The 20,645-nt window shown below is 43.4% G+C and overlaps 1 protein-coding gene across 1 annotated transcript in view; it reads right to left on the bottom strand.

Annotated features, from left to right (window-relative positions):
* The window catches only part of LOC135200315 (DNA repair and recombination protein RAD54B-like), a 173,870-nt gene that overhangs the window by 68,151 nt on the left and 85,074 nt on the right, over positions 1 to 20,645 (bottom strand). The window contains exon 5 of the mRNA XM_064228868.1: positions 18,157 to 18,232. Coding sequence (XP_064084938.1) covers positions 18,157 to 18,232 — 76 coding nt within the window. The remainder of the gene's footprint in view (positions 1 to 18,156; positions 18,233 to 20,645) is intronic.

Raw genomic sequence — 20,645 nt, 5'->3', positions numbered from 1 at the left:
ATCCAGAGCTAATGTAAGGAAAGATTCCTCCTCTGTTGCTTTAATTAGTCAGGAAATTCCCATAGATGAGCCTCCTACTATTCCTAATGCTAACACCCATTCGCCTCCTAACCAGGACCCCAAAGTCCCCCAATCTGATACCGTTGCCAATCTTAAAGATCAAATGAACACTGCTTTTAAAGTAGTTATGGATGCTATGCATAAAATTGGTGATTCTGCGCAAATTTTGATGGATGATAGGTCCAGTGCTAAATCTAATGTTTGTGAAATGGAGGAGGTGTCTGCTCAACCCACTCGTGGTCCTAGACCGAGGTCTCTGTCAGACTCCCCAGAACCTGGGAGGAGGCATGCCAACAGTCGAAGAGAGGCGGGAGGGGACTGCCTTCGAGTCAGCACCCCCGCAGACGATCCTGTTGAACGTTCCCTACTCCTTCGTGTAGTTGGTGGGACTCCTCTTCAGACTCTGATGAAAGTACAGAGAAGGTCACGGAAGAGATAGACTCAGAGCACTTTAGGATGCCAGTTTTGACTCCCTTTTCGCATTCCACTCTTACTTCTAAAGGAGTAGTGTTTGATAAGAAGTGCAGACGTATGTCGAGAGTGATATTGTTTCTGTAAAATCTGAAGGAGATTTTAGTTTTCAAGAATTGTCTCCTTCCAAGAAATTGGTGGATTTCCGATTACCAGAACAAGTAGTGTCTGATAAGTGCCCAATGTCAGGTAAGCGGTCGACGCCCACTGGGTACCCAGCGACAGACAGCTCTTTTGCGACTGGGGGTGCCCAATTCACGATGTCCATGGGGCGCCCGTCAAGTGCCTGAGCGCCCTCCTTCTAAGCGCATTAACCCAGAATTGTCAACCATCTCATATAAGTTGGATCGCATTTTAAGTTTGGTACAACCTCAAGGAGCTGCTGATCCTACTTTGGGAATACAAGATTTGTCTCCAGTAATGTCGGAAGATGAACAGTGAGACTCAGACGGAAAAGAGGAGGATAATGCAGACAAGAGCTCTTTGAATACACCATATAAACAACTCCTTTGTTTCTTTGTAGCAAATTAGCCAGAACTGTTTACTCCGAGGGAGCCCGCCTCTCCGGAATCATCTTGGAGTGGGGACAACTTTGGAGAGTCGTCAAAATTACCAAAATTAGTTTTGTCTATCTCGGGTAAGAAGGCTTTAAAGAATGTTGAAGATTGGCTTAAACTTAAGAGAGAACAGGGAAAAGGAACGTTCTGTTTTCCCCATCTCAGCTGTCTTCCATGAGATAAATTTGGTGTGGGACAAAAGAAATATCTGCTTTAGGAAACGCTGCTTCTTCTTAAGGAGATTTTTCTTGTCTGGTGGACTCCAAAAGACCAGCCTTTTCAGCTGGTAAGGTAATGTTCTCCTCATTGGAGATCGACCATCTTCTCAGGAGCATTTTCCATTCCTTGGAAGTAGTGAGTTTCCTCGATTGGTCAACTGAGGCTTTAGTCAGAAAGCTCAAATCCACCTCCTTACCTGAAGACAAGTTTACGGACATTTCCAACGTCATTTACTATATAGACAGAGCGATCAGGGATGGTGCCTCTCAACTTGCTGCCATTTTTATGCTAGGGATTTTGAAGAAGCATGAATTATGGTGTGCTTTTGTTACAGAAATCAGCTTTACTTTTCTCCCCATTAGACAAGAAACATCTTTTTCCCGAACATACAGTATCAGGAATTGCTTCTCTTCTCCAGGACAAAGCAACACGAAGACCTGTTGGCCCAGTCATCAAAGAGACCTAAAGGACCTCTTCCTACAGGGAACCATCAATCATTGGTAACAGACCCAGCCTTTAGGAGTACACCCTTTCGAGGGAGAGGTACATATAAGACTTTCACAAGAGGCAGAGGAAAACCAGCAAGTATTGCAAAACCTTTTAAAAAACCCGCAACAGGAGAATCAAGAACGTGAGTTTTTTCCTCCATGCAGTAGGGGCGAGACTTCAGGATTTTTGGAATTGTTGGGAAAGTGGGAAAGTATGGGTGCGGAACTTTGGACCATACTTGTTCTCAGGGACGGATATCAGATCCCTTTTGCAAGCGATCCACCTTTAGCAGATTCTCCAATTCCATTTCCAGCATACTCACCAGGGTCAGAGAAGTTTGTTGCCCTTCAGGGGGAAGTAAGACAACTTCTAGGGAAAAGTCATAGAAAATGTAGTAGCTCCAATGGGACGGGGCTTTTACAACATCCTGTTCTTAGTACTCAAAGCTTCGGGGGGATGGAGACCAGTTCTAGATGTGAGTCAGCTGAATCTTTTCATTCACAAGACAAAACTCAAAATGGAGACTACACAGTCAGTGCTTTCACCCATTCACCAACACGACTGGATGGTATCCTTAGACACGAAAGATGCATACTTTCATGTCCAAATTCATGTGGAATTGAGGAAGTTTCTCAGGTTCATCTTTCCAGGGGAGACTTTTTCCAGTTCAGAGCCCTAAGTTTCAGGCTGTCAACGGCACAAGTCTTCACCAGAATAATCTCTCATCTAGCAAAGTGGCTTCATCTGATAGGTGTAAGGATCAACATCTACCTGGACGACTGGTTAATAAAGTCGAGCTCAAAAGAAAAATGCATGGAGGACCTTCAAAAGACGATGTTGACAAAGATATCAGGCCTTTTGGTGAATGTTCAGAAGTCAAATCTGGTTCTGAGTCAACAGGTTCTCTATTTATGGATGATGATAAATTCAGCGAGTTTTCTGGTTTTTCCATCTCACCAAAGGATAGATTCAGTCCTAAAGAAAGTACACAAGTTTTTAAATTTGAAAGCCTGTTCAGCGAGAGCTTGGATGAGCCTTTTGGGAACCATCTTGTCTGTGGAACAGTTTGTCAGTCTAGGCAGACTGCATTTGAGACCGGTGCAGTTCTTCCTGAAAGCCAGTTGGAGGAGAAAGAAAAATTTGGACTCCTTAGTATTCCCGATTACGAACGAGATGAAAGTGGACCTCCAATGGGGGAACTCGAAGAATGACTTAGTGCGGGAGCAACGTTACAGAAGTTGGAACCGAATCTTGTCCTTTTTTCCGATGCCTCGGACAAGGGCTGGGGAGCAGTCCTGGGGGAGAAGGAGACATCAGAACTTTGGCAAGAGGATCAGAAAAAATGGCATATCAACTTAAAAGAGCTGAAGGCTATTCACTTGGGATTCCTATCCATCGCAGAGGAAGTAAAAGGAAAGACAGTTGCAGTCAATGCGGACGACACGACTGTTTTAGCATACATCAGGAAGCAGGGGTGGACCCTCCTTCTCCCTGTACGAAGTTGCGAGAAAGTTGCTGTTATGGGCAAAGTTCCCTTATCACGAGATTCATTCAAGGCAAGCTCAATGTCAGAGCTGATCTTCTAAGCAGAAAGGATCATAATATCGCATCAGAATGGACTTTAAATCTGTCAGTGTGCAGACAATTATGAAGATGGTGGGGCCAACCACAGATAGACCTATTTGCAACAGTGCAAACAGCTTGCCTGACGACCTATTGTTCGCCAATGACAGACCCACAACCGTAGTCAGTAGACGCTTTTCTCTTAGATTGGTCGACTCTCGAACTGTATGCCTTTCCCCCATTCAAGATTTTACAAGAATAGTCAAGTTCAGACTATCAGAGAATTCCAGGATGATCATAGTGGCCCCCTTTTGGCCAACGAAAGATTGGTTTCTGGATTTGCTGGATCTGCTATCAGACTATCCAAGACTACTGCCACAAAGAGTAGATCTACTCAGACAACCACACTGCAACAAACTCTACAACAGGTTACCAGCTCTCACTCTAACCGCATTTTGACTGTCAAACATTTGTTACAAGAGAAGGGATTTTCAAAATGAGCAGCAAAAGCTATCTCTATGTCTGGGAGAAGATCTTCTACTGATGTCTATCAAGCAAAATAGGCTATCTTCAGTAGCTGGTGTAGAAGACACAATGTCTACTCTTCTACGACTTCTTTAAGTCAATTAGCAGATTTCCTCTTATTTTTAAAAGAATGAAGGAAATTGTCGACACCTACTATAAAAACAGAATTATGCTAAACTCAGTATTCCGACATAGAGGTTTGGATGTAGGTAATAATAAGATTTGGAAGACTTAATACTAAAGTCCTTTGATACTTCAAAAACGAAAGAGCCAAAACTGCTCTCTTGAAACTTATACATAGTTATTAACCCTTAAACGCCGAAGCGGTAAAAAAAAAAATGTCTCCCGTGTGCCGGAGGTGTTTCAGAGTGAGCGCGGAAGCGGAAAAAATATTTTTTTCAAAAAATCACAGCGCGCTTAGTTTTCAAGATTAAGAGTTTATTTTTGGCTCCTTTTTTTTTCATTGCCTGAAGTTTAGTATGCAACCATCAGAAATTAAAAAAATTATCATTATCATATATAAATAATGCGATATATGATAGCGCAAAAACAAAATTTCATATATAATTGTATTCAAATCGCGCTGTGCACAAAACGGTTAAAGGTAACAAGTTACTTTTTTTTTTCGTTGTAATGTACACTAAATTGCAATTATTTTGGTATATAACACATTGTAAAACGATAAAAGCAACACAGAGAAAATATTATCACAAAATAATGCATGAATTTGTAACGCGCAGACGTAAACAAATATTTTTTTCAAAAATTTACCATAAATCTAAATATTGTCCTAGAGACTTCCAATTTCTTTCAGAATGAAGACAAATGATTGAATATTACTATACTATAAGAATATTAGCTTACAAATGCAGTTTTCGACCATATCTGACGAGTTAAAGTTGACCGAATGTCGATTTTTTTTATATATATTTTTTTATATGCAATTATTTCGGAAATAAAAAAAGCTACAACTTTCAAATACTTTTCGTTTTATTCTACATAAAATTGCGCACATTTCCATATATAAAACTCTATGAAATGCCTAATATGAAACGGAGCAAATATTCCGAGAATGGGACGTACACATTTCGGAGATTTGTGGCGGAGAATCCGCGCGCGGAGGGAAGGAAAGTTTTTTTTTTAAATTCACCATAAATTTAAATATTGTGCTAGAGACTTCGAATTTGTTTCAAGATGAAGATAAATGACTGAATATTACTAGACTGTAAGAGTTTTAGCTTACAATTGCGTTTTTCGACCATTTCGGTAGAGTCAAAGTTGACCGAACGTGGTTTTTTTTTCTATTTATCGTGATTTATATGCAAATTTTTCAAAAATGAGAAAAGCTACAACCTTCAATTATTTGTTGTTGTATTCTACATGAAATTGTGCACATTTTCATATATAAAACTTTATGTAACGGCTAATTTAAAATGGTGCAAACATTACCACAATCGGACGTATGATTTTTTCGGAAGAGTTACCGCGCGGACGTAAAGAAAATGTTATTTTATTTCATAAATTCACCATAAATCGAAATATTGTGCTAGAGACTTCCAATTTGTTGCAAAATGAAGGTAAATGCTTGAATATTACTAGAATATAAGCGTTTTAGCTTACAATTGCGTTTTCTACCATTTCGGTAGAGTCAAAGTTGACCGAAGGTTGAAAATTTGTCACTTATCATTTTTTATATGAAAATATTTCAAAATTGATAAAAGCTACAACCATGGGTTGTTTTTAGTTGTATTGTGCATGAAATTGCGCACATTTTCATATATAAAACTTTATGTAACGGCTAATTTAAAATGGTGCAAACATTACCACAATCGCATGTATGATTTTTTTCGGAAGAGTTACCGCGCGGACGTAAGGAAAAAGTTTTTTCATAAATTCACCATAAATCGAAATATTGTGCTAGAGACTTCCAATTAGTTGCAAAATTAAGGTAAATGATTGAATATTACTAAAATATAAAAGTTTTAGCTTACAATTGCGTTTTTTGACCATTTCGGTAGAGTCAAAATTGACCGAAGGTTGAAATTTTGGCACTTATCGTTATTTATGTAAAAATATCTCAAAACTGATAAAAGCTACAATCATGAGTATTTTTTTGTTGTGTTCTACAGGAAAATGCACACATTTTCATATATAAAACTTTATGTAACGGCTAATTTAAAATGGTAAAAAAATTATGTCAAAGTGACGAAATAATTTCTGAGATGTGTCACAGATACTTTTTAGTGTGGCAAGAAAGAAATTCGCGCTTGCGCGCCTGCGTAACGATTGTAAACAAAACAACACCTTGATCCGTGAACTCCCAGCATCCCCCAAGTCGCGTGATTCAAGAGTTTTCGGCTGGTAGGCCTAAAAGTATTTTTCCGCGAATTTTTAAAAAAACTTTTGTAAGTCGACGTAAAATACGTCCAGTCGGCACCCGAGAGACAAAAAATGTCGACGTAAAATATGTCCAGTCAGCGTTTAAGGGTTAAGTGGCTGATGACTCCTAGATTATAGCCATTAGAGAATTTATCTCTTCGAGATCTGACAAGAAAAATTCTTTTCCTAAAGGCCTTGGCTACCGCAAAAAGAGTGAGTGAAGTTCATGCCATGGATAAAAAAAGTAGCTTTTTCAAGGGGAAATGCTACTTACTCTTTGATAATGGTGTTCTTAGCTAAGAACGAATACTCGTCTAACCCTTGGCCACCCTTTTTTGTGTTGAAAGGTTTGAGAGACTTGGTAGGCTCTGAGGAACCAAAATTTACTTTATGCCTTGTGAGAGTTTTGAAAGTATATATTATTAAGACAAAGAATCTTGGGGACAGTTTGGATAAACTGTGGTGTTCCGTAAAAAATCTGTCTCGCCCAATGTCTAAAAATGCTATTTCCTTCTTTTTGAGAGATCTGATTAGAGAAGCTCATTCTCAAATAGGGGAAAATAATATTAAGTTGTCTTAAGTGAAAGCGCATGAAGTGCATGCAGTGGCAACCTCTATGGCCTTCAAAAGGAATTTATCTTTGACTTCCATTATGCAGGCTACATTTTGGAAGTGCAAGTCAGTCTTCGCTATGCACTATTTAAGCGACATTATGACTGATTTTGAGAATTGCAATACTTTGGGTCCATTTGTGGTAACTGGCACGGTGTTGGGTAAAGGGGTCAAGGAGGTTGTTCCTTCCTCGAGGTCCTCTTCATCTAGATAGGGTGTTGAGTTCAAGGGGTGTCTGGGGGTGCATTTTGTGCTTGGAGTACCTCCCAGTTTTTTCTTATTTAGGGAGGTGTGAGTGTCCTTCTATAGGTTAGCGGTGATACTCTTGCGTATTATTATTATTTTGTGGTTTGTACTATGCCCTGGGCAGGAGCAACCATGATTACCATGTCAGTTCATGGTACTAGCCCTCGAGTGCATGGCTACCTCTAGTATCAGATGACTCTGGTCTATTACCACATCCATACAAAGTTATGATGAGCGCCCCCAGAGGCAGCCACCATCTGGACAGCTCACCTAACAGGTAGGAACTACGAAGGCTTTACAGTCTAGCGCTAATTTTTAACTGCAATGACCCTCCCCCCTTTAATGTGGGGAATCAGCAGTGGAACTAGCAGGTAAGTTGTATATACAAAAATGATATTTTGATAATAAAATGAAGTTTTGTATATACTTACCTGGTAGTTCCAATTAAAGCCCACCCCCCTCCCATATTATTGGCAGGTGAGGCATGAATATCTGAATATCCCATGCCTCTACGGGGGGTTACGGTAGTGAACCCCCCGTAGAGGCGTGGGAGAAGAGTATCACCCAGGAGTACCAACCATACTGGCAGGATTTTTTTTTTCTAGCTGCTAATCACGTCAGGGATTATAGCAGTGGAACTACCAGGTAAGTATATACAAAACTTCATTTTATTATCAAAATATAATTTTCATACTTTACTGCATGTTGTTTACGATGTTCTGGGGTCTATGTAAACTTCAAACACATATTTCAAGTGTAAGTTTGTACGTTATTCTTAGTCAGAGACTGAAGCAGTTCTATTACTGGTGGAAATTTTATAAGTACTATCGATTATTGCTGACTCAAACTGTCTTTTGGTTCTGACAGGGAAAGGTGATGAATGTCTGTATATATAACGCCTTGATCAATAAGGTTTGTTGTGGTTGAAGAACTTTCTGGTCATTTTTACTGCTCTGCACTATGTTACTATGTCAAGCCGAGTCCCTTAATACAAACTGGATCTAACCTTTCAAGGATATATCAACAGACCAACATATATTACATATCACCCAAGGTCTAGAATAGATATAAGTTGTTTGTTCCGACACGGCATACAAACCTTCGGTCCTTTTACAATAGGAAGGTACTAGCGGCAGCTGGATAGGTCGTAAGCTTTCGAACAAGGGGTTCGGTAGTTAACTGCTTGTCCGACAGGCGCGCGCGCGCGCGACTGGTAGGTAAACAAACCACTTTTGCTTTCGGCCTGCTGGCGTGTGGACGTGTATCATCGCTCTCTGCCCGCTTTATCGTCGTTGCTTTCGCATGGTTGTGTTTTTCTTTTTCTATTTATCTAGTGAAACTGAATTGTAAGTACAATCATTTCATATTTATTTCCATTGAATTCAATTGTGAATTAAAGGATCTTGGTTTCACCACGCCGGGACTGAAGGGCGTAAGTGCGGGAATTCATTTTCCCAGAAATGATCCTCGTATTGTGTATGCTCGGTGCCGAGGGCGGGAGAGCGCTCGCTCCGAGCGTATATTTTGGTTGGAAATGTGTAGATGAAAATCGTAAGTAAGTGCTCTTTTCATTTATATTTTTTTGACCTGTATGCTCGTTGCCGAGCGAATGCGCTCGGCACGGAAACTTATTCTGTATGGAAGTGGAATCGCAAGTACAGTATTCTTTTTTTTTTCATTTCATATATTTATTTTGATTGTAGCAATACTCATTTTGGATCAGTTTCCGAGCTTACCCGGAAATTGATCTTTTCCCCTTTTTATTTGAATGAAGTGAAATCGCAAGTGCAGTTCTTTTTCATTTTCATATTTTATTGAGATTGCATTGTTTACTGGGATCAATGTTTCCGCTATTTACCGGGAATTGATCCTTCCCCTTTTTATTTGTATGAAGTGAAATCGCAAGCGCAGTATTCTTTTTCATTTACATATATATAGTGATTGCATCAATTCATTATGGATCAAGGTTTCCATAAACCTTGATCCATAAAGGTAAGGAATGGATCCTTTTACCCTTGCGCTCGGTACCGAGGGCGCAAATGCGCTCGATCCGAGCCCTTATTCATTGTGAAGTGAATCGTAATGCAAGATTCTTTTTCATTTTATTCTTTTTATTATTGATTGCATCAATATTTATTTGGTTCAAGTTCCGCTCAGTCAGGGAATTGATCCTTATGCCCTTGCATTCGGGCCGATGGCACGATTGCTCTCGGGCTCTTATATTATTGTTGGGTACATGGGTGCTGTGCGGGGGTGGGGGAACGAGAACCCCCCCCGCTCAGCTCCCACAGATGGCCCTTCCCCTTGGGGGGGGGAGGTTATCGGCGTTCTTCTCCTCGCCCGATCCGTCGAGCGCGGGGGAGGGCGCTCGGTGCCCGATGTACAATTGTATTCGGGGTCTTCCACTCGTTCGGAGAGGGCTCACCCCCCCGCGCGAGGGGACTTCCCCCCCACTAATCGCTACTACTGTTATTTCCGCAGGTGCTACTGCCACGAGGGTGGACCTTGGTGAGGTATGGGCGTCCTTCGATTTGCAGGGCGTGCTAGTGTCCAGGGGCTGCGGTTCTATGTCTGGGCCTACTGCGGTCACCCATGGAGTGGTGACCACGCTCCAGGTGACGACGTCCCTCCTCACCTGGTGTAATCACCTCACGTGGTAACAGTCTTGCCTACAGCCGCTGTGAAGTGCCGTTCGCCGTACCGAGAGGGGGGCGTGCCGCCGCCGCTCGTGGTTGCCGCGCTGCAGCGACCACACTTCCGCTACCCTAGAGCTCGCCCCTGGACCTGCCGCCGGTACCAGGATGTTGCTGGCTGCTGCTCCACTTCCTGTGTTTCCCGTGCTGCCTGCCGTACCTGCCGATTCTGGGCTGACTGTCCATGCAGTTGCTGCGCTGGCTGTCCCTGCCGTTGCTGCTGCTGCTGTCCCTGCCGTTGCTGCGCTGGCGGTCCTACCGATGCTGTGCTGGCTGTGCCTGCTGTTCCTGAGATGCCCATACCTGCTGATGTCGTCCCTGTTCGTGGTGGTACTACCCCAGACTTTGGTCTGTCTGTACAGGTGCGTCCGGGCCCTGTAGCTTCGGCTACAGCAGCCCCGGCTCCGCCCTGGATAGCAGATCTTACGTCTGTCCTGAGGAAGCTGACGAAGAAGAGGAGGAAGGTGTCGTCGTCGTCGTCTTCATCTTCTTCATCGTCGTCGGCTGCCGCCTCTTCCCCTTCGACTTCTAAGGCTTCACAGCCGAGGAAGAAGAAGGTTGCCTCCTCCCTCCTAAGAAGTCTCCCTCGGGAGCTTCTCGGGACCCGTCTCACCTCAGTGGGACGGGAGGGTTCCTTCCGCTGGTCCTCCTGCTCCTTCGGGAGCGGGGCCCGTCTCTTCTTCCGCAAGGAAGAAGACTACGGGGACCAGAGGGGTACCGGCTAACACCGGTACTTCCTCGCCTGGTGTCAGTGGTTCTGCCACTGCATCAGGGTCCGTCTCGGCCTCTCGTTCGCGGGAGGTACCGAGTGTACGGTCGCCTACCAGCGACCGTGCAGCCAGGAACCAGACCTCTGAATCCGCTCAGCGTCAGGTTCACGGCACGGGGCGGAAGACTGGTGACAGCCGCTCTCACGCGACTCTCACCAGACCAGCTATCACTCTCGCGGCGAACAGCTGGCTACCCGGGGACGTGACGGTCCACGACCGGCCACGGGCTGAGGCTGGGAAGAGGTCCTCCCGTTCGCCGGTGCCAGCCACGGCTGGAACCAGCGACGTGACGTGCCGTGAGGACAAGCACCGGTCTCACTGTGACAGTGGAGCCTGCAGGTCGCCTGACCGTCGCTCTCACAGAGAGCGATCGGGTATGGCAACCAGCACCAGCTCTTCTGACACTCGAGATCGGGGCCGCTGTGCTCAGTCCAGCCGTTCTCCACAGCGAGACGGTTCGACCAGGCCTGCAGCTCGATCGCCACCACGGGTTGACGATCGCCTGCAGCCCTCCAAGCCTGCTGGTTCTGCCAGCGAGCAACGAGGGAGCGTCAGGTCTGCCTCTCCCGTACCTTCAACCTCCTCGGGTTACACCGGGAGGAGCGAGGTATTGAGGAGTGATCGTGAGGGGTGCGCCCCTCACGATCCCACCACGACGCCCTACGTGCCAGGCACGGTTCTTGGACCGGCCAGGACGTATGCGCAAGTTGGATGAGGGAAGGACCGAGAGGGCTGTCGCTGTTCCCCCTTCTTAGGAGGAAGGTTCTCGGAATATGCTCTTGTTCGAAGGGCTTAACGGTCCCACTCTGCAAGATGCTGTGACTTCCGAGATCCAGAGGAACTTTGCCGAGGTTGACGCTGATTCGTCAGCACAACGACCTCGGGGAAGGATCGCCGCTCCCACCAGCAGAGCCACGTCTCGGCTCGAGTCGTTTTGGGGCCCGAGAGGGAACCCAAATCGACGGTGGGTCTGCCGCGATCGGAGCTTGCCGACTGTGTTGAACCAGGTAGTCTCTCGTCTCCGGACAAGAAGGCTCTCTCAGTTCTGGCCGGTCGAACAAGCTACTTCACCTCCTCTACTGCGACAGAGGCGTTTCTACGTGTCTTCGGACACCGTATTTGAATACCCCTTCGGTCCTCCTGAGAGGTTTCGACCTCGACGAGGACTGGAATGAGTCGGAGGACGGTATCGGCTCTCTCCTGTCAGGTGTCGATCAGCCCCACCCAGAACGACGTTCACAGTGGCGGCAGATCCTTACCTACAGTATGAGTTCGTAACTCCTCTCGGGGAAAACGTTTTCTCCTGACGATACGTTGTTTTCCCAGGCTCTGAGAGGCCATCGCCGTAAGGCGATGGCTGCTCCTTTTCTTCTCCAACTGCTAGTTCCGCTGGGAAGGCGAGCCAGTATCCATTCCTCCCCCATTCCCTCTCTCCTTACGGCTACGAGGGAAAGGGGAGGGATCCTACAGAGATTTCTCTGTAAGATCCCACGTTAGGGGCTGCGCTACCGGGGGGACCTTCGGGTCCTACCTGACGTAAGCCCCGGTCGTTGAGGAGGGATCCTGCCCCTTTCTCGATTTCTACGGGAATCGAGAGGACCACCAGCCGATATCGTTTGACGAATTCGGTGGGGTTTCGCAGAGTGCTTAGAATTCTACGGAATTTCTAGCGCACTCAGAGTGTTCGAGTTTTTTACGATCTCCAAACACTTAGGCGAGACCACGGTCCAAAGTGAGCGAGAATCCCGATTAATTGTTACGATAATCGGGAACCTCGCTTATGCTCGAATTCCTGTAATTTCTAGCTTTGGAAGAAGACTGCTGCTGAAAAGAAAGAGTACTCACAGTAGGCGATTAACCTGGAATAGAGAAGAACGGACGGGAACTTCCAGTTTGGCTTGAACTATCGTCTTCGGTATTCTGTTCACCATTGAAGCTTTCCTTTGGGAAAGACTTCTCCTTCACTCTCTTGACTAGAGAACGAAGGCGGTCGATCTCCAATCCTTATTCTCATTCCTCGAGGGGAAAAGAATTTAGGATGGAGGTCGTTGTACAGAACCTACAAATATACTACGTATATTACCCTCGCGACATGATTCTTGTAACAGTTGAATTGTCCGGGGGGTAGGCGCATACCGTAGTTAACTCTACGGTTTGTGACCGAGACGAATTGTATCTTAATTGAACTGCAACTCGGGGTTGCCTGCAACCTCCCAGCAGTTATCAGTTTCGATTTTAGATACTTGGTATTGTCATGACAACACCAAATCAGCTTTTGTATTTACCGAAATCCGTTTCGTTTAAATATAATTGCTCGAGCGTGTTCTTTATGCTCGATGGTTCTAGCCGAACGCATTCCTTCGTGGAATAATGGATTAACTGGCAACTCAGGATGACGAGTCACCGAGAGCTACTGCGTATTGAACTGCCTGATAGCGGCTCAGTATCAGCTAGGTCTCGGAGATGCACGGTCGGTTACGTCTCTCTCTCCCCTGGTTTGATTGACTACCGAACCGTATCTCTGCCCAACAATCATGGACTTAGGTCTCTGATTAACGGGGATTCTCGCAATAATGAAGGACCATCTACTGCTGTGACGCTTGATTTCATCGCCTTCGACATTGCGAGAATTTTCAACAGAGATATCTCTTGGACTCTTTCATCTTTCTGTTTACCGCACGGTAACAGAAGTCTGTACTAGTCAACCTCTGCATCGCACCGCGATAATGCGAATGATTTTTGCAGACATCTGAGTTTGTCTTCAAAATATCTCGTATTCGTAGGTGTGCAATTATTCATTGCTCGCCCCCCCGAATTAACAGATATGTCAGAAGACATCGCCTACTCTCCGACCTGACAGCTCTACTTCCAAATGTTCAGCCCATGAGAAGCAGTTCTTCAGGCAGTATTTCCCTGTCTTCATTACTGAAAAGCGCTCCGCTTTTATTGCAACTACGATCCTCACCGGACAGCAATGAATAGCGGTTAGCGGTCTCAGTCTTTGTAGCACAGGTTCAGAATCTTGAGAATCCTTCTCTCGGTTCAGCTGCGAAGACGTAGGTTGCATTTTCTGTACACCTTCGTCTTCAACGACACATAGTGTTGTTCTTTCCTTAGCCGAGAATCAAACTATACTATGAGATATCTTGCCATCAAGGACCTCGGTCTCTAGAAGGCAATTGACTTTCGCCTGTTGGGCACATGCCTTAAGAGAGTCATCACCTTGCCTTCTGGCATCGGTGACGAACAAATTATTTGTTTAGTCTCTTGGCAGAACCCTTTTAAGGCGAAGGTCACGTGACTTGCTCGGGTGCCTGGACAACTTGCCTCCTACCGAACGCAGTCAGTCGGCAGCTGTCAGAGCGCCCAAGTCTGTTACGAACTTCGCTGTGGACTTAGTTCGGTTGTTCCATAACAATCTTTTCTTCGTCCTAACGGCTTGTCACAGTACCCATACCATCGACACCCACCATTGAGTGTCTGTGTCCTATCCACTACCGAGAAGAACAACTTCGCTGCAGACGGATAGACCAGTATGGGTACAGGACATCACCGAAGTCGAGAAGAGGGTTAGGTCATACGACCATTCCCTTCTTTTCCTCTGAGGTAATTGCATGACTTTTCCTGCGAAGTCAAGCATCCAGGGGATGGGGATTCGTGACGCTCGATTTCGTACCGAATTCGTAGCGAAGACTCTGAACCCTTCGGTTCCTGACGATCGGTTAGAGTCCTTCACAATCCCCTCCCTAATGGACTTCACCGCCTTCGATGCGAAGGAGATGCTGCTTTGTCCTGTGAAAGCGCGACCGCGCTTTCTGAAGAAACTCGACATCCCAGGATGAGTGTTGAAGACTCTTCGTCAGCACCAAGATGACCTAGAAGTACACTCCCTCGAGTTACACAAGAACTTCTCCATGGCGCAGGTACTGAAGGCAGGGGTCTGGTACAACCAGACCACCGGCACCTCCTTCTACCTTTGGATATTGCCCACAGGTCCTTGGATCGTTTTCCTTAGGACCCGTGGTGGCTGCTCAACACGTTGTCTAGCAACCCAGACCCTAGCAGGCTGAACAGCATCGAGTCCTGGTGTGACTGTAAGAATAGATAAGTGAATGAGAGAGTGACTGGCTTCTCTTCCTATCTTTTTCTCCCCCCCCTCTACCTGTGGGTAGAGGGATACGGTCATCACATTGCTGGATAAGGACGAGATGCCGGTGACTACTCGACAGAGCCCCATCCTATCCCTTTCACTAGGGATGGGAGCGAATATCCACCACTTCCTCCTACAAGGGGGGGGAAGTGGATGCCAACAAGAGACAAACCATAACTGTATGTTGCCTCTTGCAAATAGGAACTTGTTCTTGTTTGCTGGTACGAAGAGATACGCTTGCCTCTCTCTTAGTACTTGGTCCAGAGGTCTGACCATTGATCCTGCGGTGCACACCCCGATCAATCGGACAGAGGCTTGGATCCCTCCCTCGCTCTTACGACCAGGGAGGCATTCCAAGGTTGGGCGAACACCAGTCTGTTCACAAAAGACTCAGATTCCTCCCACCAAGAAGTGAGTCTTCCTATTGTAAAAGGACCGAAGGTTTGTATGCCGTGTCGGAACAAATGAAAATTTGTCCAAAATTGCATTTTTCCTAACTATACAACCTGAGGTCCTTTTACACATAGCCCCACCTCATGCCACCCCTCACTCTGCAGTTTTTGCTTGGGCCAAAAGCAAAAGTGATTTGTTTACCTACCAGTCACGCGCGCGCGCGCCTGTCGGACAAGCAGTTAACTACCGAACCCCTTGTTCGAAAGCTTACGACCTATCCAGCTGCCGCTAGTACCTTCCTATTGTAAAAGGACCTCAGGTTTGTATAGTTAGGAAAAATGCAATTTTGGACAAATTGTCATTTTTACAGGAGTGGTGTACCAGCTCCCACTTTGTGAGAAATAATTTATTAGAAGAGATAATTTATCAAATTTAATACAAATATGCACTTACCTTTCATACAGGCCACAATGGCCTTCCAGTTTAACTGTATATGTCAAAGATTATGCCTAAGAAATTTGCTGTTTAACTTATGGGTAGATGTTGATGTCTAATTTTCAAGCCAATTTCTTTATTTTTCCGCTTTTTATTCTCTATGGTACATAACTGCTGTAGTCTTTTTTGAAAAATGGAAACCTACTGATGAGACCTGTGTGTCTATTTCTATTATAATATTACAGGCGGCCCGCGGTTAACGGCGCAATCACTCAACGGCGAATCGGTTTTACGGCGGTCGTCAAAAATATTCATTAAATAATAAGGCATTTTAAAGGTATCTTTACGGCACAAATTTCAGTTAACAGCGCCGCTAGCGCCGTTGTCTAACGAGTTCATACATATGTAGAAATGCCATTCAGACCATAAAGGTTATGCAAATTATATTAACAAATTTTATGGACAGTTATTACGTAGGTATTAGGGTAAAATATATGCCTCTGACGCTGTTCTATGCCGAAAATATCGAGTTACCTAAGTGCAAATTTAGCTATGGATGTGTCGATTCATAAATGTTCATGCTTTTGTTTAAAATGTGTATGAAAATGTATTACGTGAAAGGCATTTTTATTTCTGTACAGAAATATGATACAAAGGCAGCTTTTGAAACTGCCCTTCACGTTATCAAATACGATGTTTTTTCATGTTCTTTCTTGTAAGCCGCCGCCTGCCGCTCTTCCGAAAATATCGATTTAAAAAAAGTGCAAATTAGCGATCGATGTGTCGATTTTATAAATGTTTATGCTTTTATATTTAAAATGTGTATGAAAATGTACTACGAATAGGGTATTTTTATTTCTGTGCAGAAATATGATAAAAAGGCAGCTTTTGAAACTCCCCTTCAAGTTATCGACTACGATGTTTTTTTCAAGTTCGTTCTTGTATGCCGCCGTCTGCCGCTCTTCCGAAAATATAGAGTTAAAAAAGAGTGCAAATTTAGCGATCAATGTGTCGATTTTTCAAATGTTTATGCTTTTATGTTTAAAATGTGTATGAAAATATATTGCGTAAAGGTACTTTCATTTTTGTACAGAAATAAGATACAAATTAAGGCAGCCTTTGTAACTACGCTCCACGTTGTAAGGGGATGGTTTTTCGTGTTCGTTCTTGTCCGCCAGTTCCGAAAAATGCATTGTATTATTTTATTAATTATGCATCTTTTCCATAAATCCTTTAAAAAGTTATACATTATTTCACTGTATCCAAGAATATTGTATGTATTCTCATATTATTGTATTTTAAAATACTACGGCAAACTTAAGCCCGTATTCCGCGGAGCGACCAATGTTGTGGTTTGAAATCAGCTGATGAATACGAGTCTGTTTCACCATAACGCAATTCTGAGCGAATGCTCTTGCTTCTAGTTAGCATAAACGAATATCTATATACTTGACTTATATGAGACAAAGTTATTTTTCCATATACAGCGTGTTTTTAGGTGGAAATATTTATTGAATATGTCTCGTTGTGAATGTGAACTACTATTTTTTTCGTTAACAGATTACATTGGCGGCATGTTTATTGCGTAAAAAATTACGTGATTCCGTTCGCAATACGTAATCCTTTATATCATCGTAATACGAACTTTACGTTATTTATCTTATATCGGCGTGAAACCAACAGTAAAATGTGTTCTTTTAAGCACAGTAGTTTTGATTAAAATGATTTTATCCCAATTTTATCTACAGTTGTGTGTGATGGCAGACGTTTACTGCAGTTTTATCCTTGTTGCCGATGTACGATAATAGTCATTAGCAGCTTGAACAGTTTTCTCAGCTTCAGTTATAACTAGGTTTAAATTTAACGGTATATTTCCTGATTGATCTTTAATCTATATTGATCTCTGATCTATAGCAAATAAAGTTATTACATTAAGATATCTCAGTTCTATTCTATACATAACGCCATTTATAACAAATACGGTAATGTTGCACTGCAGTACGATGATCGAAATACAAGCCAAACAGATGTTATCCAGTTTGGTTGTACTTAGAAAAAAAAAAAAAATTAGTTTCTCGTTCGGTTGTTCATGGCTGTACACGTTCACGCAATGAGTATAACGTTAACACCATACTTTCATCCTTCTCTTTTGCTGTTATTGAACTTATGTAACTAGAAGATGGATAAAGTTAGGCCATTGTAATTTGATCTCTCATAAAATCGAACTATCGTAAGACTAATGATCGTAACCTGAACACTACAGCTACCTGTACACTGTATAAACTTTATTATATCTTTACATACTCTAGACACCCACATGTACTGTACAGTAAATTCTATAGTACTATGCTGCATAAATATAATTTTACTTATTGCGCCGTTGTGGGATTACGGCGCCTTTGACTGGTCTAGAGTTTCAAAAGAAGGTGTGCGGCGGCCGTAGGCTTTAAAATCGCTCAGCGTCGCTTTTGTTTGGTGCAAATGCCTATAATAACGATACTACACTTATTTTCCCAATACGCAGTACAACACTTTAAAATTCAACCAAGGATATATCTGAAGTTGACAGTATTGTGTAAGTTGCATTCCATTACCTGCTGATAATTTCCTGCGTTCTTCTCAAGATGAATAATGAAGTTATCTGATTCAGCTGAGATGCCCGATTAGCACCTGAAAAAAATTATGCAGATTTGAGCAATTTGCGCACTGACAGCAAACCAAAAATCATACTATGTACTTCACTTACATTTTTTCCAGCCTATATGGCTACTTGTGATTGGGGCAAAGAATGTTATAGTACACCAATAAATATTTCAAGTCATTAGTTATCAATAGAATATTATACTAAACAGTATGTTGTGAAACTTAGGTACAGTATTAGAACAAATTAGAACAGAGTATAGAATTTAGGTTACAGGCCAAGCACTGGGACCTATGAGGTCATTTGGTGCTGAAACGGAAATTGACAATAAAGGGGTCTGAAAGATGTAACAGGAAGGAAAACCTCATAGTTGCACCATGAATCATCATTCTTTCAAAAGGGTAGAAGGTAAGATGGAAGGGAGAGAATATGAACAGTTACAGTAAAAGTATGAAAGGGGTTACACCTAGGAGCTGAAGGAACACTGTAAAGAACCTTAAGTACTAATGCCTAAAGTGTACCACAAGAGGCCTAGGTACAGTATTGAAATGGTATACTATACACCTGACAATTGCACGTAAAGCCAAGCTGTGTTGATTCCATTCTTGGTTAACAATGCACTGGCGTAAAAAGGCAGAATACATTATGTGACACCAAGAATATGAATTTTGCAAATTTGGTACCTACAAAATCAGCAGAGACTAATATAGCCATTATGATGCAGATATAGGTGGCAAAAAAAATTTACCAGCACTCAAATCTTTAACTTCAATTTTCTCAAAACAACGATTTAGGAGTTACAGTCGAGCCCCACCAATTTGCGATTCTGGATTTGCGGATTCACCAATTCATGTATTTTTCTGTGGAATAAATATATGTACACATTGTTCACAGAAAATTTACCTATTCACAGTAATTATCAAAGAAATATTCACTAATATCACAATTTTTTTTAAGTAAATTGTATTTTTCCTAACTATACAAACCTGAGGTCCTTTACATAAGGAATTACTTTCAGCATATGCTGGAATTATGGCAATTAAATTCTTGAACAAGGTGGTTATGCAGTAACTTCCGGCCCGCCTACCCGGATGTAAACACTCCACTTTGCCTTTCAGCCCAGGTTCAGATTGAGGGGTGGCATGAGGTGGGCATAAATGTTAAGGACCTCAGGTTTGTAAAGTTAGGAAAAATACAATTTACTTTCAAAAATTGTGATTTGTTCCTAGACGATATACAAACCCTTGCTCCTTTACATAAGGAAGACTCACTGACTGGTGGAAGGAATGTGAGAGCCTCTAGAACTGACTGGAGTTCTGCACACCTAGGCTATTCCCCCTGGTCGTAAGAGTGAGGAGTGCCCTGCCTCTGACAACTGGATCGGAGTATAGGAGCTGCATGATCAAGAATCAGACTTCTGGGCCTTTTCAAAATGAGTGAGGAATCGTAACTCATCCGAAAAAGGGCTGGGAAGAATATTTTTGAGTCGGAGGCATTAATGCAAAGTTCTGGGAAGGGTTTGCATTATTGCCAGTCTCCTGCCTCCCCTTGCTAGAGGAAGGAGCAGGATTGCTTCTATGATTTTGATAAGAAAAATAGAAAAGAAGCTCGATGTGTAAGCTTACCGCATCAATTGCCCGACCAGCCGGTGTAAGTTCGAGTCCTATTCTCAACCTGAAGGAAGAGAAGTAGAAGGATGAGAAGGGGAAGAAGGAGAGGCCAGTCACTTTCGCATCCTTCTTAACTCTAGAACCACACACCATAGGCGAGATGCAACTTGTCCTCTTGAAGGAGCCAGGTAAGTAAACACAACCAGTGAGTATCCACCACCAGTCCAAGGAAAAGAGATTCCAAGGACCTGTGGGCAGACTTAAAGGAAGAAAGATATAAATATGGTCACAATGAGACCTCATCTGTCTTCCAATCTAACATATTCTTCAGTGATGAAATGTACTCATCCACTGGACTATCCAACTGCAGAGAAGTCTCTCACGATCTCGTAAGACTTGGGGAAAAACGTGTCATTGGACACTTGTGCAATGGCAGTCTGCAGTGGATAAAGGCATCAACACTCAATGAAGGATGTCAATCCTTCATAGGTACAGCAACACACCAATAGGACAAAGTGATGATTGATCTCGATCAACCAATACAAAGTCCACAGCGCAGATCATGAATGACTCAAACTCGACAGCAGATGCTGATTGCTGACTGACTGCGCTGTCACGCATCTGAGACGTAGTCACAACATGACACCTGCCTTATGAAGGGTTATACTAAGAATAACCGTACAAGCCATCTATCTTGTTCGCCAACGAGATGATGATTCTTACAAGGCATGTGCACAGTAGACGAGAGTCAACTGCCTTCTAGAGACCAAGGTCCCTGTGATGGCAAGACACAAGTTTCTCCTCATTAGTTGAATCTCAACCAAGGAAAAAC

This window comes from Macrobrachium nipponense, chromosome 26 (genome assembly GCF_015104395.2).
Source record: "Macrobrachium nipponense isolate FS-2020 chromosome 26, ASM1510439v2, whole genome shotgun sequence".
NCBI classification, from domain to species: Eukaryota; Metazoa; Arthropoda; class Malacostraca; order Decapoda; family Palaemonidae; genus Macrobrachium; species Macrobrachium nipponense.
Note: the sequence above shows the minus strand (reverse complement) of the source record. Positions and strands in the feature narration are given on the sequence as shown.